The following is a 24,624-nucleotide window of genomic DNA, read 5'->3' as shown; positions in this document are numbered from 1 at the left end:
GGCTCAGAGACAGCAAGACATTTATGTAGCGTCTGTTGTTACTGTTGTTATTTAGACAGCAACATGTCAATCGTAATATATATATATATATATATATATATATATATATATATATATATATATATATATATATATATATATATATATATATATATATATATATATATGTCTAAAATAAAAAAAAAATATATATATATATAAAACAACAAAATATTGTTTATTTTGCATCAGTTTCACAATGGCACAATAAATGCCAGTGGCTATATTCAAGTTTTTATATCACCTTATTGAAACTAAAGCTCTTGTAATGTCTTGAAAATATTTGTATAAGAATTTCAATTTTATGAGAATTTCAAATACATTCAGAGTAGTGGAAACGCTGGTCATTGTGTATGTATTTTATATTTTATGTTAGAATTATATTATATTATATTATATTATAAAATGATTATATTATAAAATGATTAAAAAATACATTTACACCAAGCAACTTGCGTATATATATATATATATATATACACAAGCTTGACCTGTGGATCTGATCTCTGTCAGATTTGCGTGACTGTTGCAGACTGTTGAATTGATGAACAGCCTTTGTTGTTTGTTGTTTTATTTTATTTTATTTTATTTTATCTTTTGTCTGTCAGCACTTTATTCCAAAACACTTTCCTCGTGACCATTTCCCACTGACCATGGCAATAAATTCAATTCTGATTGTGATTCCTGATGGGCTGATGAGGCTTCATGAAACAGTGGCCTCATTCACAGAGCTCAGTAGGTGGCGCTCTCACTTTGAAAATGATGAGGGGTTTCATTGAAATAGTTGTTCAAAATCCAGGGATTTTGCAGTAGAGAGTGCCATCTAGTGGGCATTAGAATTATGGTACTGTTTCATGAAGCCTCATCAACCCAACACAATTCCGGAACTTTCAATAACTGCAAAAGCGATGCCACCAGGAGGGGTTTGATGAAAGCAAGGAGCCAGAGTATCTCCAGTGTTATGAGAATAGCTGATGTATTTTGAACCTCCCATGGAGAAGCCTTGTGCTAAAATTAGCCTTGAAACTATTCAAGTTGAGACTTCTGTCCACACACTTTGTTCCAGTTATAGACTGAACTTAAAACTTTGGTTCAGCCCCTTGTGTGGCTGTGTTTGACTCCACAATATAGACTCACCAAAGAACCTCAGTGGGAGGAAACAGGAGTCCCCAGGAGGTAAGTTTTTACTCTGATTTAATTGTACTTTCATTTATTATTGCAGTTGTTTTAGAACTAGATTTCGCCGCTACGTGTGTGAGTAAAGTCCCTCAGAAAGCGCAGGCTTCAGACTCATCCCTGCACAATCTCTTCAAACAGAGATCCACTTCCTCACTCCCCGCCGTGTTTGACCAATCGATCCCGAGGCGTCGAGGAGCTACAAGTCGCCGTGAGCAGAAGTCAATTTCGGCAGACAGACGTTGCGAACACAATCCATCGCCGGCAGACTTCACTCGCCAAGAATGAATTGTTTACCGAGAGGTCGCCTGGACGGGCCGAACCTCTCCTGGTGTCCAGGTTGTTTATTTCATCTAAAATACGATCTCGGCTGTGTTTGTACAAGCACAGCCAGGCTTTCACACACAGCGGCGGCAGCAGGCCTGAGAGCCGAAGCGGTGGAAGTAACAGTCATTATCTGGGAGTCTTCATCAGCAGCGGCGCATCAGTGATCACCGCGTCACGCCAAATTGTGATTACGCCTCTCTGCAGGGAGAAGAAGGCCTGCTCCTGCTCACGATGGCAGCCTGTTCATCTGGGCTGAGTGGCTCGGCGCATCACCTGCCCTGAGCAGGGTAGTTAGTCCTCGGGACAGATTAGACCTGGACGGCAGCCAGTCATGGACCTGCTCTGTTCTCTCAGCGCCAGTCAGTTGGAGTGTTGAGGGGCGGCGCTCACATCCCTGCTCCCCACAGCAATAACACAGCTCACATCGCAGGAGCGTCCTCCACCTCCCCCGGTGCAAAGACGGTTGCCACGCTGCTGCCGTGTGAGGTATAAACACGACCTCACAGGTGGAAAATCACCGCGTCGACGCGCTCCGCGGCTGAACGACATCAAGTCAGCACGGCTAGTTAGCTTCAGCTTCCACTTTTAAATCGGGACACTCTCCCTCGTAGGAAAATGAAATGAGGAATTCTGATCATAACTGGAGAAGTGCAAAACACAACACAATGGACAGGAAACACTGCAGAATTAACAGAAAACAAAACATTTACAGAAAACACAACGCCCTTAAGTGGAAACACAACGCATTTCTCAGAGCTCAATGATCAAGGGAGTCACGGAAATGGTTGTTCAAATCCCGAGATTTTACAGCAGAGAGCGCCATCTAGTGGGCACTGAAAATGAGGACAGTTTCATGAAGCTTCATCAGCTACCTGTCACCTCTTCTTTCAGTTTGACTTATTTGGATACTTCGTAGCCACTATTTGTTCTATGCCAAAGGATGGTTGCCTCCAAGTCATGCTGAAGTTTAAATCTAAAATATACAGAACAAAACTATAAAGACAACATGTGATCTTCTCAAAGGCTTGGTCTGGTTTCTTCTAAATTTATATCAACAAAAATACAATGCAATACAATTCAGACACTGTGGAAAATGGCGTCCCACTGCAGCAGGGACCAACTCCGCGGTGAATCAAAAAAGAACGATCAGAGAATGACCTGAATGTTTCTGTCACTGTTCCATAAAGCAGATCTGACGCACACTCCCCTGAGTGGAGGCCAGCGCATGTGACACTGAACTCACCGTGAAGCGAGGTCGGACCGATTTCATTCACTTATTCGTATCCTGTGTACGGGTGCAAGCAGTGAGTCATCGGACCAGCAATTATCACAACTGCTGCCTGAGATTTCAGCGCAGCTCCACGGCTCTGTCACCACTGTCACCGTCTGACACAGGCTTATTCCTGCGGCAGTTGCAAACGAAATGGTGCACGAACTGGTACCCATTGGAAGATGCTTTGATGATTCTTAAAGGTGAAAAGCAAGGCTGTAAAACAGATCCGAGGCGACGCCTTGTGAACATAACATACTGGTGATGGGCCCATGAGGCTTCATGAAACAGTGCCCTCATTTTCAGAGCTCAGTAGGTGGCGCTCTCTGTTTAAAAATGATTTCAAATCCAAAGATTTTAGAGCCTTTAAAGCCTCAATGTGCTGATCTTTATTGGGGGCCGAATGTAAAAATGAAGACATCCATTTTTTTCCTGATTTAGCAGAAATCTTTGGCAATATTTTCACAGATTTAACAAATATTTGTGACATTTGAGACACAACACTTCAATGTTATGGCCAATGGTTTAATCTCTGTAAGAGTTAAAACTACATGCTAAATCTAAACCAAAATATTACATCTAAATGTAAATATAAAATCTAAATCAAAATATTACATTTAAATCTAAATATTACGTTTAAATATTACATTTAAATCTTAAATCTAAATATTAAATCTAAATCCAAATTTCAGTTTTAAGGATTTAGATACCCCTTCTGCTCCTCCGTGTGAGGTGCTTACCTGTGATGCAGACTGCGGAGAATGACGCATCACTTAGTAGCGCAGCTCGCACACCTGCCACAATCGCACTTTCTAGTTGCTGCTGGGCAGCCATTTCAAAATCAGACTTTCAGGTGGGTCCCTTTTGGGCGGTCAAGGAGCTCAGGAGCAGAAGGGGGCGTTTAAATCCTTAAAACTAAGATTTTATATTTAGATTTATATTTAATATGTAGATTTAGCATTTAGTTCGAACACTTATGGAGATGAAACAATGGGGCTTAACATTAAAAGGTAGTGTCGCAAATGTAACAAATACTTGGTAAATCTGTGAAAACATTGTCAAAGATTTCTGCTAAATCAGGAAAAAAAAACTGGTGTTCATTTTTACATTCGGCGCCCCATAGACCTTGAGATCGAGAGCTCAAACCCTCTCAGTGGTAGAAGGGGTGAGACAAGATCTTCGGACCTTAAGCTCACATATCATCCGATCATTTCTGACAGTTACAATGATTGTGTTTTTATGATGTTATGCAGGTGACAGGGATTACAAGCAAGAAAATGGTAAACAGAAAATGTGTTTTATCTTTAAAAAAATCCCTCTCTGACCGAGTCATTTGTTACAGAGTTGGAGCTAAACTCACCACAGTGGGGCGACAGTGTGCGGCGCTCACATGTAATCTTGTGGAAAGTCAGATGTTATGGAATCAGTGACTCATTTCCTCTTTGGTTCAGATAAAAGACACTTTCTGACTTAATCTCAAAAGGGGGCCGTATCACTCCCAAATCATCTTATTTGACGCAGCTCCTCCGTTCGAGAGCAAATGGATCTCGCTTTTGAGAATCATTTGAATCCATCTTTCTAGGGAGATTTAAAAATAAATAAATAAACAAGTCGCCCAACTAAAAATGCATTTGGATTTAGCTGTTTAATCTGCTGGGAGAAGGATGTGGCCTAATATACTTCGCCCGCAAACAGACCAATGGCAGACAGTTGACCGACTTTCCCTCTCTCACACACGCGCACAGATGCAGACGCGCATTTAAGTCCTCAGCCTCCGCTCCAAAGGCGCACACACGCGCCCCGGCATCCAGACCAACTGAAAGATGAGGATTGATCCTGTGACGCGCATCTGCAGCTTCTTCACTCGTTGCGTGTAGCTAACTCCAACCAACATCACCAGCGTCGGCGGCGACAGTCATGGATCTGTACGCGTCAAATGAGACTTCAAGCTCCGCGGAGTGTCTCGGAGCGCCACAGAGCGGGTCCGGCAACGGCAGCATGGAGACGCCAAACATCACCTGCAGCCCTGCGACCACTCAGGTGGACCCTCATACGGCCAGACAAGCAGGTGAGGGAACACCTGAACACCCCGCTTTGACCCGTCAGTGACAGGTTCATTTCACTTAAGTTGAGTTAAATGATAAATTAAATTAGTATTTTAAAAACAAAGCTTCAATATTTTCAATGGAAAACAAGCGCAGTGTTATGCTATGTCAGTTAGTTTCAGTCTTCTATTTTAGTCTCACCTCCAGATTCCTTCAACCACTTGTTAAAAAGCACCTTGAGCTTGGAGTGGAAGGTCTCCGCTGCTGTAGACCGCTATTCAGGCTGCGACTGGCTGCTGTGCCATCTGCCTTAATCCAAGGAATGTTTTTTTTCCTTCCCACAATCCTTTGTAATCGGGAAGCACGATGCCGATTTAAATACTTACACATTCAATACTTACACAAAAAGGTCAAAGTATGTGGCAACATGCTATGAAAAGCTTCAAAGTCACTTTACCATTACTTTTTAGGTCAAATCTATTTATTTATGCATTTTATTTAACAATGTAATTTCAGGAACTAAAATGGCACAAGACTCAATATATATATATATATATATATATATATATATATATATATATATATATATATATATATATATATAGACTTTCTGACGGCATTTGCAATGTTGATATCTTGACTCAAACTGGCAATGACATCTGTTTGACAAGGTGACGTCGGAATGGTGCCAGAGTGCAAGTGGAAGACCTTGTCTGTTTCCAAACTGGATATTGGATCATGTAGAAAATGGGTAGCTGCATCATGTTTTCAAGCCCCTCTGCTCGACGTTTGTCTTTTCACTTCTTAATCATCTTGTAATCATCTTGCTGAAATTCAGATGTTTTGGAATCAGTGCCTCATTTCCTCTGTGGTTTGGATACATCCTGAAAGACACAATCCTTCCTCACGCTCAAAAGGGGCTTGCTGTCATATCACAGCATTTTATTTGATATATTTCTTCTGTATATGAGCAAATGGATCTCACTTTTGAGAAAATAATTTGAATCCTTTCTGGGGTGGATTTAAAAATAACTAAATTGATCAGTTAATTCAGGATAAGGCAAAAGAAAATGCAGCCCAAGTCCAGTCGCGGTTGTTTGATTCTTCGAGTGTCAGTTTGACTTAAAACTATTGTAATATGTGAGGTAAACTGCCATTCTCATGTCGCGTCTGTGTTTGCCTTATTCATCATCACACATCAATATTAAGCTCCGAATGGGCCTCAGAGACCACTGAGAAGTAAATGTTGGTGCCCAAGAGAGGAAGTCCGATCCCATTGGTCCGTGTCTCTCCTTCTGCTATTTTAAACCTTGTTGTGTGAATGACGGATTCACAGTACTTCGGTGTGTTAATGAGAAGTGTCGAGGTGCGGCTGCAGTCTCAGATCAGACCTGATACAGTCCGTCACAGTTACACTCCATGATATCAGGATCAAATTGACTGGCTCTGTTTGGTCCCACTGTCACCTGGAGGATTCTGAGACGTTACCACGCTACAATTATAAGGACCAGTCAGGTGCCAATATTTAATCTGTTCTCTTCTGTCTCATTGGAAGTAAAGATCGAAGTACAGCTAATCAATTGTCACCTCCTGTGAAGGGAACCTGAGCTCACCTGGCATCTTACGCAGGATACCCGAGGACAAACGTACATCCAGACCTCGATACCAAAGACTGTTTTGCCCCACAGTCTTCCCTTATCAGTTTGACTATGCAGACCATCCTCTCCGTCATGTCCTCCTCATAAATGTGTCTCACTATCTTGTATTTTCTCTCTCAAACAACAAGCACATTCTTCCAATATCCTCCATGACCATCCCACTTTTGACACCACCTGCAATCTCTATTCTCCTTGTCCTTTATGGAACATTATCGTCTTGCTCTCTGTCGGTCCTCTGTACCCCTCACGTTCGAAACCTCTCATAGGCATCCCACCTCCAACACCACTGTCAACGATCAAGAGATATAATGTCATGATTCCAACTGAACCTCATGGCTCTAACAATTGACTAACAGGTGGCTTTGTTCAGACTTGCTTTGACTCTTATATGTCAAATATTTCTTATACGTCAAATATTTCCCTCCCAAATATTTGACGTCCCTTCACATGGATATTTTTTGTAAAGGTCTGTCACACATGGAGCTCACCATCCATCAGTGGTGAAACTTTACTCTGAAAAAAATATTTAATCTCTACCAGACAAGAAAAAGCACACAGCAGTTTTTGAGGTCTTGACACACCATTCATATTGACGCGTCTATTTCTTGGTGGTGATACCTTGACTTATGAAGGGGACTCAGGCCAGTGACCACCTCAAGTTGTCACTCAAGCTGAATGGAAAACTGTCTTGTATTACCCCGCTTACACCAAGCGTCTCACACAACCACTCAGAAAACCCAGTCTCGGTTTTGACAATTTCCGTTCCAGGTCCACAAATTCATTTTATTTGCTCACTGAATGTCATTCGACCCTGATCTGAGTTTGCCACCAGTCAACCAAAAAAAAGTCGTTCGCTATCTCGACTCTCTCCGCGTTTGCAAACAGCCGCCAGGAGCGGGTTTCACGTCGCCCCTCCGCTCTGCTCTGCCTGTGGCTCCGTGACATTTAGGTTAACCGATAACGGTGACATTTACCGAAGCCGCCGTCGTATATAAGCAAAGCTGTTTCCTCTGATGTGTGAGGTGACACTGGTGCCAGCTGGGGTTCAACACTGACACGTGGAATTCAGATGAGACAAGAAGAAGGCAGGTAAAGAGAAGAGAAGATGGTTACAGTAGATTTCACGATGATGAACAGGTTAACACCACTCCTCTTATGAATTCATCTCACGTTCCACTGCTAACAACCAACCTTGCTAGCACTTCCTGCTCAGATATTGACTCATTGATTCATTCTAGATACCCATGTTCACATTTCAGTCTTTGGTTGTTGACAAGTGCTACTTTGAGCAGCTGGTAGATTTAAGTGTCTTCTTCTACAGTCTGAGGATTTCACACCCTGACACTGTCTCATGCCTTTTCCCTTCCCACACAGCAGGGAGCTTCATTCTTGTGAGCCTCTTCCTAACACTAAACACCAGTTCACATGCCAACGTAGGGTGACTTTGATTGACGCAACACATCCTCACTCCATGAAACATATTGACATCGGGAAAGTGGACTTTTGCGTCCTACTCTGACGGTGTAGGCTGCCTTAAGCGTTTTCGACGGTAGCCCATGTTCCGCCTTCCACGGCCCATGCTGATGTCGTAGCACATAAGATAAAAGAAAGATGGAAAGTGGGGTTTCCTATTGATCTACATGTAATAATTTGTCAATTGCTATTGTTCCTCAGTCACGGTGACTTGCTGATGGCACCATCACCAAGGAGAGCCATATAATATAGCTATATAGCTGGTTATAATTCATTAAAGTGAGCTTCCACGTCTCCCATGTAACACGAAAGGTGGCCTTATGCGTCAACATAGGACGCCAAAGTTCCACACGTCACTATATTACTGCATATATGTGCTATTAAATATGATTCACTACACTATGATGTCAACAGTTTATTACCGTAAAAATACATGACAAAAAGCATCCATGCAATATTGCGCATGGTGGACAATCAAATGTTTCATTTCAGTCCTTGTGTATTGGAAGGTGTTATGCAATCAAATAAACACTGCACACAGAAAAGTCAAAGCTGCAGACGTAATGGTTCCCACTTTCAACGATCATTCCCCGTTTATAACACTTTGGAACCCAGCTGTGGGTTAAAATGATTCTCATTCAGAAGGAAACAACATGTCTTCAGTGCTCCATTGTGAAGGCGCTATTTAAAGAATCCGGCTCCAGCAGGGACTGTGGATGGATGCTCTGGCCGTTTGTAAGTGCCCTTTCAAATCCTTCAATTGACTGTTGATGCAACAATCTTGAGCCAGTCAATCGAAGGAAGGAACAGGAAAGCTAAATATTATTGTGTGCTTTTATCCAGCTAAAACAGGGTGCTGTTTATGAGCTCAATAAAGTGCATCGACGTTTACGTCTAGAGTCTATGGAAGTAAGCCATGAAAGCCAAAGGATCAAGAGAATTAAAGCAAGAAAATTGCATTTTTCAATAAATAAATAACAAAAATATCTGTTCATTCTCAATGCTTCGGAAAACTTGGGGTGTTTTTCAGTTTTTAATTTCAACAGGTCGACTTCGCTCTGCTTTTTTAACCGAAGAACACTTTGAGTAATGTTAGCAGCGGCTAATGGCTAATCACAAAACAAACAACGTTCAATGAGCAGCTAGCTAACCGCAGCTTTTGTAGACTACAGTATAGAATGTTACGTTTTATATGATGATATGAAAGCTAACGCTAGCAGCTCACATGCTAGCTCAATCCCGTCGTAGCCTTTTGACTCAAGTCTTTCTGCATTGGCTTGAGGTTCCTCGGATCTCATGTGATCGTGTCTTCCAATTGTTCTCACACCTCAATGTGGTCACGGATAATTGGTCAAACACTAGGAGCCCGGGGCGCTTCTCCGACTGCAAATGAACCTCACCTTTTCCTCTCGGTCCTCAGGCAAATCCTTGCTTCCTGGATCATCACTGGGCAGATGCTAATCTGCTGAACCCAGTTTAGCAGGTTATGTGTCGGTTATTTCCCTTCATCGCGTGGCTAATCGAGAGCGGCTAGTATCCACTGAAGGCTTCAGGGAAACTCGCCCAGATGGTGGGGATTCCATAAAACTTTTCGTCAGCGTGATCGATCTCTGGTGGAGCGTTCATTTCGCCGATAAATTCAGAGGAAGCGTAAGGAAAAGAAGCTGACACCATCACGCGCAGCAGCAGCTGCAGAGTTGTAGCTATCTGGTAATTATCATGTGGCAGTCCAGAGCTGAACATTCAATTTCACATGTGTCATTTCACCCATATAAATAAACAGACGCTGCTGGAAACCCTGCGGTACAGCAAACGGACACAGCATCCATGTTTGTGTTAGATCATCTTTCTACTCAGGTACTTGTCAATCCCAGGTGTATGGTTTAATTCATGTGTATTTATCCTCATGTGACTGACTGGACTTTTGTCTCCCAAATGAGAACTGACAGCCTGTTTTCAAACAGTTAAGGTGCCCTGACTTTGATGTCTGATCTCCCTGTAAGAAGCACTGTAAAATGTTCCTAAAGTTAAAGTAGGAATCAACGATAACAAATGAGGCCTGGGCTTTGTGAAAGTGCTACTACTTCAGAGAGAGTTCAAATGTCCTTCCTACATGACTAAATGAAGCTGAATTAGAACAGCATTACTGTACTGTAACAGCAGCCACTGAAATGAGAGAATATTCCGATAAGATGAGGAGCGTTCAGTACAGATAATAGATATAACAGATGAGCGTGATGGCGCTCTCTGAGAGATAGATATAGACCTTTTTGATCATTACGGGATTATTTTTGTCATGAAAATGGGAAAACAATGGTTGCCCGACTTCTCATTTCCAAGAAAACAGATAACAGGAACAGATCAATATAAAACTTTCTATTGACGCATTACTTCATGGGAACTCATGTACTTGTCGCAAAACAAAAATTGTATTTGTTTTTTTGGTCATACTTCATTGGTGCAAAACGTCTACTTCCTGTTTATGGACGTTCGGTGAAGCCATCTTGTGTTGCATACTCAGCGTGGTGAGGGTTCTCCCACTTTTCGACCTGGCACGCACCATTAGTGTTACTACTATTACTGGGATCGGTTCCGACCAACCGGTCGTAAGTCGGATTGGACGTAAGTCGAATCAAAATAGTCGACGCGAGGGTTATAGGTGCTACTGTAGTGGTAGATCGCTGTGAGAGAGTGAGATGCTGGGATACTGTGCTGCCGTAAATGCCAGCTGGCTGCCACAATTGTCGTACCCGTTGCCGGGCTGCTACGTGCTGCGGTGCCAGACATTGAATGGCGGTGGTGGTAAGTTCAGCTGGACGTAAGTCGAGCAGGTTGCAAGTCGAATGTTACTTGTACTTTTTGAAATGTGCTGGCCGTGCCGCATCTATATGCCGAGAAAGATCAAGGTACACAATAACAAAGTAGTTGTACTGCGTCAGTCTCATCTTCTGGGCCCACGCAGTGAAGCAGCTTTAAGTTTGAGAGCTTGGTTCTCAATCAAGGCTGGAATGAAGTGGGAAAATAGTCCCTTCCTCCTGTGGGAGTCTCCGACGTCATCATGTCTTCTTGCTCATGGTTGATAGAGCGCAACATCAAAACAGGCGCCTTCAGTTGTAAGGATGCTGTGTCGAGCCCAAAAGCATCAGGTCTCAACGTTCCCTCTGAGACAGAGCTCTGTTCGTGAGTTTAGCTGCTGATCATCATTAGCATCTTCTCACTGGGTCACTTCCTCTGGACTGTAAGCTGTGAAATAATAATGTACTCTGAAGCCCATATTAATCACCGCAATTACTTCATGGCAGCAAACGCACGTGCTCGGAATGATTCATCTTCATCACATGCTGGTTAATGAAGACAGTAAAAAAAAGGCTTTGTGATGGAGGTGATGAATCCTTCCTCTTTAAAGGTAACAAGCAGCTCATGGAAATACAGCGTCGAAGGGCATGTGAGGAATTCATCTCTCTCAGCGATCACCTGTTCATATGTCGCAGTTGGAAATCGACATATTTGCGTCAATATTAATCCGTTTTCCTTGGTGAGCTGATGCAGGCGTGCGAGCGGGAAGTGTGAAAGAGAGTGGAAGAGCCGAGTGAGCGTGAATCTATCTGGGTAAATTTTCATTTTGATGTAGAGAATCATGAATATTCAATGGTGTGCAGGACCAAATGGACTGGAACTGTCATCTGTGTCTAAAACCATTTATATTGTTTTTTAAATGTAAAAGAATTGGCCAGTACTTGTACATGTAATGAATGATTTTTTCCCCCAGTCTGAAATCCATATGTTTTATTCTAAAAAGATGTAGGATCTATTTTTATATTTGCTTAGGTGATGGACAGATAAGTTTAAGTATCCATCAAGTCATTTTGTGATATTTCAATAGATATATTAAGAGCCTGTGCTTCGGTAGGAAAATGCACCCGGCCTTTTCAACAATGGAACCTGATCTCATGCTTCCATGCGTTCTTTACGTTGATATTGCTGTTCACCGATGTATCCACAGGGGGCAGCCCAGAGTCAAAAGTTTAACTCCAAACCAATATGGCGACTGAGGAAGAAGTATTGATAATGTACCTCTTGCACTAAAGAGGAAAGCTGAGGCAGTGTTGTCGGAGGAGGTGGTCAGTGAGGCCGTTGAATATATCGCGACTGGAGGACGGAGAATTCCCGCCATTGTTGTGTCTTCTTCGGGTCTCACTTGAGCTACGTATCAGGTAGTAACAGCAACACTGCCCGCCACAGTTTCCAATGGTACTGCTCCGTTTGGTCCGTATCTGTAAGCTTTGTGGCTTACAGATACGGACTCTGGCTCTGTCCAGATCCATATGTAATGTGACTGTAATACTGATATAAAGTTGAACAAAACTAGACCCTGGCCCTTTGAATGATCAATTCATTTAGAGCAATAGCGACCAAGGGAGATGAAGAAGAGAGTGCTGACAGGGTGGAACGTGTGGAGATGACTGTCAGGAGTGATCTGTGTTTTGTGGAATTCATGTATCAGAAGCACACGTGGGGAAGTTTGGAGACAAAGAGGACATTTTGGATGATAAAAGGAGACCAAGGTGATGAGCGGATGAGTGTGACTAGGAAGAATGATCAAAACAGGTGAAGGTGACGGAGGCCGACCTGCTATGGCAACCCCTGAAGGGAAGTAAAATGAATCTCCAGTGGTGCTTTTTGAAGCCACGCTGACAGACGTTGTAATTTCATAACGCTATAAAGCATACGTGAAAGGATGCTTCATGTACAGTCGGGGGTTAGTGGAAATAATTCAATAGGCTGAGCTCCGGAAGGGCACACTCCGCTGCGTCTGATCTCCATGTCAGGGAAGCAGCAGGTAGCCGGTACGTAAAAGGTTAAGTATTCACACATGGTGAGCTGGTGATAAGAGGGGCTGCAAACGTCAGGCAGGATGTGAGCCGGTGGAGGTGCTAATATCCGAGGGACCTTTAGTCAACTAGTTGTTGCCAGATTCTGTCATAAGATTCTGTGTCCTCCCAGGGAAAAGAGGCTGAAATCATGTTGCAGTGCATGATGGGAATGGTCGCGTGAGTGATGGAAGGCTATTGCTAATGGTCATATTTTCAATCAAGTAGTGCTGCTTGAATCATTATATTGTTACTCAGTCAGGTATGCTGAGGAAGTATATGGCTATTATGGGATGTCCTCAGATCAAAACACCTGTACGCTTGAGTGCGATGCCATTAGCTGGGGAATCAATAAAGAGCATGTTTGCGTTGAATCAACATGTAAATCAGGCAGTTCAATAGGACCCCCTCCTCTCTCCCCCTCCAGATGACGACCACACGCTGAGGATCCTGCTCTACTCGCTGATCTTCTTCCTGAGCGTGTTCGGGAACCTGCTGATCATCGTGGTGCTGACGGTCAATAAACGCATGCGCACCGTCACCAACACCTTCCTGCTGTCGCTGGCTGTCAGCGATCTGATGATGGCCGTCTTCTGCATGCCCTTCACGCTCATCCCCAGCATCCTCAAGGACTTCATCTTCGGTGCCGCCATGTGCAAGATTGTTTCTTACCTCATGGGTGAGCAGATTAAAGGGAAATGGGTTGTCAGGGTTGGAGAATGTGGGATAAGAAAGTGATATATTGAGAGTCAAGCCGTAAAGAAAATGGGGTGCGATCAGTCAGGCGGAGGAGATTTAGTATCTTAGGTGATCATTTTGCCAACAAGACAACGTCTTCCGACCTTTGCATTCCAAAGAGAAAAATCGTTTTTGACTAAATAATCAGCGTCATTCAGAATAACCTTTGAAAAATCTTCAAGAACCGCGCAACATTTCTCACCGAAATTCAATCATTTTTAAAGTACCTAAAGGGTGCATTAACCTTCCAAAGCGATAAGGATCCTTTCATTCCCAGACTAACAGAAGAAACTGGGATTCAATTTGACCTGATGAAGCTTGATAAACTAAGATGTCTGAAGAGGACTTATCGCTTTTCCGATAACACATTTGGCTACAGGTGAAGCTGATAGTTGACAGCACCGGTCTTTGTAGGTAACGGTGTACACTGATATAAAGAAACAAAGTCTGATATGTGAATTGACATTTACAGTCTTTTCTTAATTTCCTGATGAGAAAGAAACAGTTCAAATAAAATCAAACTTTTTCCTGCTGGAGCTACAAACGGGTTTCATCTTCACTCGCTGGTTATCGTCAGTAGTACAGCAACATGATGATGACGCTTTCTAAAGCACTGTTAAGTGAAGGTACTGCAGAGTTTCCTGCAGTGTTCTCTGAAGGGGGGCACCTTTACAAGCTCCGCCCCACTTGACTGGGTTCCCAGAAAATCAACATAGTCAAAGTTAGTCGACGGTTCAGCTAATACCGCTGGTCCAATTGCTGTTGTTGGTATAAAATGCGTCCACTTGTGGAATGCGTCCAGGCGGTCGCATCAAGTCTGGCAGTCACGATCGGATTTTGTGAAATGCGCACTTTCTGAAAAACGTACATTAGCAAAACACAGTATTTGTCAAGCACATAGTTTGAGAAGCCATGGACACATAAACCTGCGTCGACAATAAACCAGGAAGTAGATTCATTCTGTTAGGTTGAATGATGATGGACTGCATGCTTGGCAAAACAACATGCTTGACATATATCGTCCTTCGTTAATATAAACATATGTTAGAAAGTGACATCGAATCCTTCCTCTGAAGTTTAATTTACTCATTTAAAAAAAGTTATTAAATGAAATTGTGTCATTCATCATTCAGCGAGCAATTTCTAATCGGTTGCTTGTACAAGTATTCTACAGTAAGCATGAACAGTCACTTCCTTCACTTCCTTTGATCTAGTACTTCACCAGTCGTATAGGTACAGAATATGTCGTGAATGAGCATTTGTTGCAAAGTTTCTGTCAAGTCTGGAAGATTTATATTATACTTATAGCCTATGATGTTTCTTGGGGATTCATGCGGAGCAGCCGCCATCACGTTTGTTTGCTTTGCTAATGCTACTCAGCTCAGCTAGCGCTTGCCCCAGTCGCCTTGTTGCGATGTTAGTAATTTTCTTAAGTAGTTATAGCTAGCGACCGAAAAACAGGACATTGTGATCCACAACACGGTTAAAAACAGGTCTATTTAGCGCAGCGATCCATAAAAAGACCCGAGGACCAAAGCAGCTTCGAGTTACACACACTCGACTTCTCTACTGTATAAAATATTAGATTCTTATCGGTTGAGTTGTTAGTAGCCGGTGGTCCATGAGCGCCGCTGAAGCTAACACAGCGTAGATCTGCCAGTTCGTTCTTAATGAAGCTAATGGTAATGCGCAGGCTTAATCAAGCTGCTAACTGGATTAGCTAAGTCGCGTCGTCCAACAAAGATAAACACCAATTTCTCTCCCTACGGCGTTACTTTTTCAGCGTCCCATCTCTTAGTCAGGAAATAATGCGGTTTTCTGCGCTGTCGTGTGAAGGTTAATACACATTTCAAATGAAGAATCAATGGCTGTTTCCATCATCACAAGACTATTCTCTACTTTCAGTCACACTGCAGATCGCACTCGCACACACCTACACACGCGGTTGGTACTCCCAGAACGGAGCAGAATAAACAAGGTAAAGATTAATTTCCCCTCTCGGTTTGTCAGGCAGGAGCTGGCTGATTACATCAGTGGCAGGGGCCAACTTGATTTCCTCTGTCGCCGGACTTGTCGCCACCTCACTGTGGTGAAATATGTGTTTAGAAAGAGCCAGACTTTCTGATTGCAGATATTAAAGAACCTGGTGTTTCTACCTGGAAACTATTCCGACTTCCACTTTACCTCCGTCCAATAACGCGTATCAAAGACGACAGAGGAACGCTCATAATAAAGCATGATTCTGTTCACACAGGCATATCGGTGAGCATCTCCACGTTCAGCCTGGTTGCTATAGCGATCGAGCGATACAGTGCCATCTGTAATCCCCTGAAATCCCGGGTATGGCAGACCCGCTCCCATGCTTATCGGGTGATTGCTGCTACGTGGATCTTAGCCTTCATCGTGATGACCCCCTACCCCATCATCAGTCACCTGGAAACTTTTCAGCATCCTGACAACACCACGGGACACAAGTGCCGCCACAAGTGGCCGCTCACCGTCGCGGAGCAGACCTGGTAAGTCCTTCAGACGCAAACACGCGGGGCATTTATGGAACATATTTTTCACATCTACTGTCTCATAGTAAATATTACACTTTCAATAAGCCTGTATTCAGCCACCATTTCTATATCTATAGAAGGCGAGGCAGTTCTGCAGCTAGCTTTTGCGTGGACTATAAGAGTCGACGTCTAGTATGCTCCGCTGAACAAAAAAGTTTTTCAGTTTTCACTCATTTTTGGATCAGTTAAGTCAAACTAAAGGCTAGAGGGCCAAATCCTGCCTGCCACATCACCCGCCCGTGGGTGCCAAAGAGCTTTGAATGTGGACGAGTTGGTGAGTAGCGGACAGTGGAAACTGGAAAGGCACACGATAGCAAAGTCACTCATATCGACCCACGTTGTGATTATTTTTACCAGTATTATATCCCTACACGTATTGAATCGATATCATCTGCAACTGCTAAATAGTTGGTTCTGTTAGCGCTGAGGCCCCTGGCATATTTGGCTCCTTTTGTGTGTGTAAAGGCCCATTTACGCTCAGTGTTTCAGACGTATTTCTACATGTTTCCACAAAGCTTACAGTTGCAAACCTAAACTGAGCAGTACCACAGGAAACTGTGGGGGGCAGTGTTGCTATTACTACCCGATACGTAGCTCTAATGAGACACAAACTATGACACTGCCTCTGCCTCATCCTTTGTGTAAAAGGTACATTATGAATACTTCTTACCCAGTCACCATGTTTGTTTATGAGTTTGTAGTCGTCATAAACTTTTGACTCTGGGCTGCTCCCCCTGGTGGATACATTGGTGAACTATAATACCAAACTGAAGAACACATGAAAGCTTGTGATCAGTGACGCTAACATTGTTTGAAACGGATGGGTACAATTCCGTTCGTAAAGGGAGCATAAATGGGTCTTAAAACAGGTGCTGCCCCCCTCATCAGTCCTGGTCCTGGAATTCAACTGTTGCCAGGTGGCAGCAGCAACTGTTACAGCCACAGTGATGTGATGTGCATGTGCCGCCTTCTAGATTTAAAAGCTTTTACTTGAACATCGCTATAAGCACAACCTTTATTAGGATGTCGACATCAGCTAGTTCACTTACTGTACAGTAGTAACATGAAGACAAACACTATGCAGTTTTCTTCCTGAAATAAAGCAGCCACTGCTTCACACTTTATTTACAAGCACGGTGTAACTCCAGCTCTGCTCTCAGAGTCCAACAGTCGGACACTCGGGAGATTTAAATCAGCCAAACCTCGGGGCGACAGTCTGCGTGTCTGCGAGCGCCTGTGAACCTTCCCAGGACTGAACCGGCTGATGTACTTCCATGTTTGGATGTGAAGTGTGTTCATAACAACTCTCTCTCTCTCCCTGCTGGTCGGAGCAGAGGCAAACTTCAGATTCTTGCAGCAGGCTGTGTGTGCATTCTAAATGATGAATTCAATTGTTATTGGCCCTCTGCATCTCTGTCCTGATGATATTGCTCTCTCTCTCTCAGGTACATTTTGCTGCTCCTTCTGCTGTTCGCCATCCCGGGCGTGGTGATGAGCGTGGCCTACGGACTCATCTCCAGGGAGCTTTATCGAGGCATCCAGTTTGAGATGGGACACAAAAGCAGCTCCCTCAGTGAGTGGATTTACCATGCAGGATGTATGGCGCTGGAGCATACCAGACATTAATAAGAGGATTAAGTGTGGAGGTTATTTTATTTTTTTCTGTAATTTATCTAAGAGAGAAGGTCAGTGGGAAAGGTCAGGGACGAGGGTACTTGGTAGTGTATACTGTATGATGAAGAACGATGACATCTAAGACATGACAAGTCATGAATTAGTAATTCTAATACTAAAATAGTGTAAAACATGAAAATATTTCTGGGAATTAATGGACAAAAAAATGTGCTTCTATTTCTACTACCATGAGCACCAGCTTGACAAACTCCACAGCCACCACTTGCCATTACAAATACTGATCCACTATAAATAATACTGCTACTATTACTTCCATTCCTAACATAGAAAAATGATCTCTTATGTACCACTACATTTATTCCTACCAACACATCACATTCAGGTATTGCTGCTACTAAAACTATTTCTACGGATTTCTACCTTTTCTTCTACTTTAAAATCCATTACAACTGCTACGACTAAACTAACCCTAAATTTTTTATGTCAAAGTTCCTGCTAGTACAAATACCACTGTGAATATTACTGCTTCTACGTTACTTATAATAGTACCACATAAACTACTACTTCTCAATAACCTCATGTATTTCCACTGAAACTACCTCTACGTCCAGTTCTTTACCTGCTATGTACCATACCAAAACTTAAAGTACTGCTACTGTTATTACTAAATTCAATTCTACTACCACTAACATGGCTTCTTAACATGACTTAATCTATGTGGACTGTGACTTCACTAATTTCTGCTTCTACAACTGTCACTGCAACTGCAGCATTCACCACCGCTAGTACAACTTCTCCTGCCATTTCTGCTACAATTTGTTTAATGCACTTCTATAGCAACAACTACTTCTACAATTTCAGCCACTACTATATAATCTTTTCACTATAATACAACTACTGATGGTACTAATACAGTTATTACCACCACTACTGCTGTGACGTCTCATAATAATATCAATTATGATAATAGTTTGTGGTTATTGGGATAGATGGTTCCAGAACTCTAGTTGGTTGTGTTCCGAACAGTCCGTCGTGCAATAATTCAAAACAGGACGTCTTATGAAATGTGTGACGTGGGTGGGATGATGGAGGACTGGATGGAGGTGAGCTGGTTCTGCATTAGAGGATGGAATTAGCTGGCAGCTGACAGGCCTGGATGTCACCATCTGTCGGGTCTCAGAGTGAAAGAGTTGATCTGGAAAAGAGCGTTCATAAAAAAAAAGAAAGAAAGAAAGAAAAAAAAGCATTTTTATTATTATTATTTACGTACTTTGTGGTCGCCAGATCTGTTGATGTAATTCAGACATCATTTTAAAGTCTTACCTGACGGATGTCAACAGAGTCTCGCTAAGAATTAAGACGTCCCATTTTCAATTAGGCTGAGCAGATGTTTTTTTTTAAACCCTGAATCACTCATTTAATCTTCCCAGTGGACAGGAGACTCATCGCAGCTACTGCTTCATGTGGAGCTTCCTCAGCCACTTTCATTGTGGGAGTACGGAAGTTGATCATCACACAGTAAACAAGTGGTGAACCAGAGAGTCTGTCCAGTGATTCGTTCTTTATTACTTCGCTTTTATTTGCATTTGAATTGCTTTTCATTCAATAAAACCATTGTTAGGGAGTTTTATTGCTTCAGTGATTTTCTCTTTCAGTAAGACTGTATTTCAGGACTGTTATGGTTCTGTGGAGGTTCAGGCAAACATTTCAGCTTTTCAATTGCAGCACCTGAAGGTCTGGTGATTATCTCGTCCTTCCACACAGATGTGAAAAACGGCCTGACCTCCACTCCCTCCAGCGACATTAATGATGGCGACGGTTGCTATGTGAACGTCCAGCGTCAACAGTCCCTGGAGATGTCCTCTGTGGCTGCTTCAGGAAGGGCGTCGGAAGCCGACCAGCCTCGGAGCAACACATCCAAGGCCAAACTGGAGGCCAAGAAACGAGTCATCCGTATGCTGGTGGTCATCGTCGTGATGTTCTTCATCTGCTGGATGCCGCTCTACTGTGCCAACACGTGGCGAGCCTTCGACAAGGTCTCCGCCAAGCACGCCCTGTCGGGTGCCCCCATCGCGTTCATCCACCTGCTGTGCTACACCTCGGCCTGCGTCAACCCCATCATTTATTGCTTCATGAACACACGTTTCCGAAAAGCTTTGCTAGCGACCTTCTCTTGCTGTGCCACGCCATGCCGTCGCCGCCGCCGTCGCGTGCTGGGGGAGCACGAAGAGGACGCCATGGCGATGGGCGTCTCCATATCCAAGTTCACCTACACGACAGTGAGCACCATGGGAACATGCTGAAGTGGACGATTCCAAATTCACGGCAGGATTCTTCAGGGATCACCCAGCTTCGGCTTTCAGTGTAAATATCCATCGCTATGTACATTTACTGTGTCTGCTTGATGTTTCCAGAGGTCTTGATCGTGTACACATGGGAGGACCACCACACCCACTCGCTGTTTATCATCATTCTGCTGCCTTTTTGGCCTCAAAGTGCCTCCATCTCTTTACTGCCTCATCATCAAAGGACATTGGGAATTGATCCTCTGGCTTTCATCTTGACAGACGTGAAATTTGGCTGATGTTCTGGTGTGTTTCAGTGGGTGGAATTGCTTAAAGATATTACAATGCTTTAACATTAAATGCCAGATTTCTGTGAGACTTTGACGGTCAATATAGGTTTGTGTTTGACAGTGAAGACGTGTCAGCATGATCATTTTTCTTTTAGCGCAACAACAACAACAGAAAAAAAGTATTCCCAAGACATAAAAAATGAACATGAATACAAACCTTATGAGTACAGCAAAGGAATTGTGGATGCACAAGCCTCTGGAGGTTTTCCTTCAAGGTGATGGAGGAATGTGTTGCTATCCCTCCGTCACAACTGGAAGTGAAAAAAGAAAAGGTTTCTGGTTCAACTCTTGTAGAAATATTTGTAATAAAAAGATTGTTTTCTGACTTCATTGGATGTAGCATTCGTGTCGCCATGATGTGGTGTCGACTTATTGAACTAGCTAAAGACATGTTGGAGAAAATGTTGTGAAAAGTCCCTGATGTGTTCAATAAATTCTATCTAAAAAGCTGGTCCGGTGTGATTTAATGTCTGAGATAGCCATTGAAGTCGAGCAAAGAAAAAAGACACGTTTCCAGAATCTCCTCCATGTTTCAGGTAAGATGGACTTGCTAGCAGTTGCTCTCTGTTTTTCATACAGAGGAGGAAAGATGTTTCCTCAGGTGAGCGCAACGGACAGATTTCCCAACGCTGACTTGTAATGGTCCTTCACCTCTTAGTTATTAAAGCTAGTTGCCATCCATCTTCACGATCCTTCTCCCCTTCATCTATCGTCTTCCTCTTCCCATTTTCCTGGCTTCTCCAACATTCTTCATGTACTGTATCTCCAGTGCAGCTGTACCTCTGACAAACAGTGCTGGTGACTGACCTCCCGAGTCGCTCCCAATGACAGCATCACTCATCTCTGCCGTAAGAGTGCAGTCTTCAGTTGAGCTAATGGAAATGACCCACCTGGCTTTTTCAATATTCATCATCCGCCAGCTACTCCATAATGTGATCGGTACAAACCTTCGCTCCTGTCATTAATCTGAGGGTTGTCACTAACTTGGAAAGGTGAAACTCTACTGCGACTTGTTTTTAGCCAGCTTGATTCTTTTCATGAGATCTACATCTGTCGCCTAAACCCCACTTTGCTGCATGATTCAAGCTGAAAGTCTTTCTCCAGAATCAGCTCCAGCACCTGATATTTCACTCACTTTGTGCCTTCTCTGACAGGAACAAGGTTCTTTGCGGAGACACAAAGCGTGTGTTCAAAGTGTGTTTAATGCATCTCTCACAAAGTGCTCGACCACAGAGTGAATCACTTAAGACTTAGAAAAATGCCTTATTATAATCTGCAGCTCGGAAATTATGGAGTTGGATTCTTCAATGGGAAGTTAAAGCTCATTTAATTCCAATGACATGGGGGTGAGGATTTGATGGGGCAACACATATTATCAAATAAAATAAAGATACAGTGGTACCTCGGTTTTCTAATGTCCCGGAATTCGAACAAATCGACGCGCTTTGTTATTGTGTATAACGCAGCCTCTGTATGCAGACGTGTCCCGCTAGCTACATTTACTGACTGTTTCTTCTTCGTATTGAGGTGTAAAACCTTTCCTGTCTCCGCACTGGACCGTGGTAGAGTGTCACAGGGGAGGGGCTCGCTCTCCACACCTCCGAGGCTGGAGCACTCCAGGATTTGATGTCCTGTTGTGGGCTGGAGCTGGGACCGGGATGAGGCGAGTCTGGGACAGAGCGTGACTTGGTTTATGACTTTGTCACAGCCAAACTGCACAGAAGCGCACATTCAGAGCTGGACACGCACCGGGCACCTCTTCACTTCTGGAGAGACGTCACTCACTCGGCAACCCCTCCCACATGCAGCGGCCACACACATAGAGGAACAGCCACCTGCAGCAGACACTCTACATTCACTCCTACAAAAGACTATTTTAAGGCTCGGAACGCATTCTGTCTTTTTCCATTCATTGTAATGGGAAAAATCGATTCAGATTTCAAACAAATCGCTTCTTGAACGGCCGTCTGGAACGGATCGTGGTCGAGAACAATGGTACCACTGTACATAAATGCATAAAAATAATGCAATTAAAATTAATGTAAACTAAATAATAATATGCTAGAATCTTTCAGGATTGAATCTTACAGTACTGTTTTCAGACACATGGGCCACATTCAGCCTGTAAAAAAAATGACGCAATATCTTGACATTTAATATGAAACACACACTCCCATAACTCAAAGCACAAGGCCCATAATGAGCTGCAACAGTTCTAAATTGTATCCTGGTAAAAGACGTTTTGGATAGGTGTTAATCCCGTTTCGCCCTCCACTGGGATCGTACTGGATTTTGACACCTCTGCTCTCGTAGAAACACACATGAAAATGAACAATGGCATTTTTCATTTCAACCTCTTCTCGTGACTCTCACTCAGGTGGTTGGTCGAAGCGGCGGAATCTGTGTCGACAAAGTTGATGCAGATTAAACCAGACCTCTGAGAGTTGAGCATCTGGGTGTTTTTCATTAGTGATCATGTTCGCCGTCTCTCGGGCGGATTTTGGATTACTAGTTGGCATTAAACTAATGAATGAAACCGTCTGAGTACACATCTGTGTCACTGCTGTAGTATGAAATACTATGTGCAAATGAGATGGATTCCAGCGTTCTCTTTTATATTCTGAGAAAGAAAGTGGTGTTATTTCATCAGAGCTGTGGTGTGTAGTGTTTGTTGTTTACACACAGTAGCCAGCCGCCTCTTTCAGTCTTTATATGAATCACCACGCTACATGATGTTTCAGAGTGTGCAGGAGATGGAAACTGATACCGTAGAATAATGATGTGAGAAGGATTTGCATCATTTTCAAAGTGACATCAATTCAAAAGTTGGATTACATTAGCTCTGTGCCGTGAGAATTTATGTTTCCTGCTGGTCGGAATCTGCAGTTTTCCATCTTGGCTCGCGTTTTCGGAGGATAATACAGCAGTGAGGGAGCAGATTCATGGCTGTTATTGCAGATTCTGTTCACATGCGAGAAAGGCGAAGATCATCTGGTTAATGTTTGTCTATCTAAAGTGTGAACAAGGCGTCTGACTGACTTTGGAAAGTTTGAAACTATTTCCAAGGGCTAAAAAATAAGACACTCAGTCTTGGGATTGAGTATTTGGGCTGCTGGCGAAGCAAAGAGGTCCACTCTGCCATGTGCCCTGAAACCTCCTTCAACTTTTCTGGGGTATAACAAAAGTTTTTCCAGGTCAACAGAGACACATGTTCTGTCTGTGCAAGAGCATCATACCTATTGCTTGGAGCATCTCACTCGGATGGTATGCACAGGGCAAGACAAAGGGACACATGGTAGGATTGTGAATTGAGTAAATGGACGGACATCACGGAAGGTCAGACAAAAGGACAAAAGGATGGACAGATTGATCAGCTAACAAAGACAAATGGACAAATGATGGAAAATGGATGGAAAGACAGACAGACTTATGCGAGATGGAACAGGCAGTTGAATAGCCGGACAGTTTGATGGAAAGTCAAATGGATAGAAAAGTGTCCAAGGGATGGACAAATGGACTGAAAGTCTGATGGACAGATGGAAGAAATGAATGCAAAGACAGAGAGACAGATGGACAAATGTAAGAAAAGATAGCTAGACAAATGGATGCTAAGATGGACAGACAGATGGACAAACATACGGAAGGACAGACTGATGGACATAAAGATGGACAGACAGATGGAAGACAGATCGAAAGATGCACAAACCCAGAATGACAGATGCACACATTGACAAACAGACAGATGAACAGACCAACAAACAGACTGGTTGTATTTTAGGTGAGCATACTTGTGACCAAGGAGACACGTCTCGAAAAATGGTTTAAAAAATTACACAAAGTAGTGGGGCAAAGCTGCAGAAAGCGAAAGTGGAAAAGACAGTGTATAAAACAGAAATTGAATGGACCGTTTGACAGACATATGAACCAGTAAACACGAACATTTTTCCCATAATTACATGGTAAAGATGCACTAAGCAGGAGTGTAAAACACCACATTCATTTTTTCCATTTGATGGACAGATGGGAAAAAAATGAATGCAATGCATTTGAATGCATCACAGATGGTCAGACAAAAGGAAAAAAGGATGGACAGATTGATCAGCTAACGGAGGGAAAGACACATGGATGGACCGATGGACAAACGGACAGAAAATGGATGGAAAGACGGACAGACTGATGCGAGATGGAACAGGTAG

General features: G+C 43.1%; 1 protein-coding gene across 1 annotated transcript; it reads left to right on the top strand.

Annotated features, from left to right (window-relative positions):
* The first annotated feature begins 4,366 nt into the window (after positions 1-4,366).
* Positions 4,367-20,928, top strand: LOC128765953 (cholecystokinin receptor). Its single transcript, XM_053877224.1, has 5 exons — positions 4,367-4,880; positions 13,287-13,538; positions 15,852-16,113; positions 17,604-17,731; positions 19,558-20,928. Exons 1-5 carry the CDS (start codon positions 4,730-4,732, stop codon positions 20,094-20,096), a joined length of 1,332 nt encoding a protein of 443 aa, XP_053733199.1. The 5' UTR covers positions 4,367-4,729; the 3' UTR covers positions 20,097-20,928.
* The last annotated feature ends 3,696 nt before the right edge of the window (positions 20,929-24,624 follow it).

This window comes from Synchiropus splendidus, chromosome 10 (genome assembly GCF_027744825.2).
Source record: "Synchiropus splendidus isolate RoL2022-P1 chromosome 10, RoL_Sspl_1.0, whole genome shotgun sequence".
Taxonomy (NCBI): Eukaryota; Metazoa; Chordata; class Actinopteri; order Syngnathiformes; family Callionymidae; genus Synchiropus; species Synchiropus splendidus.
This window is presented reverse-complemented; position numbering and strand designations above follow the sequence as displayed.

Bases quoted from the DNA above. Each gene is read 5' to 3' on its own strand.
- LOC128765953 (XM_053877224.1), top strand. From the start codon at position 4,730: ATGGATCTGTACGCGTCAAATGAGACTTCAAGCTCCGCGGAGTGTCTC. The intron at 13,539-15,851 runs GTGAGCAGATTA...CTGTTCACACAG, and splicing joins GATTGTTTCTTACCTCATGG to GCATATCGGTGAGCATCTCC. The intron at 16,114-17,603 runs GTAAGTCCTTCA...TCTCTCTCTCAG, and splicing joins ACCGTCGCGGAGCAGACCTG to GTACATTTTGCTGCTCCTTC.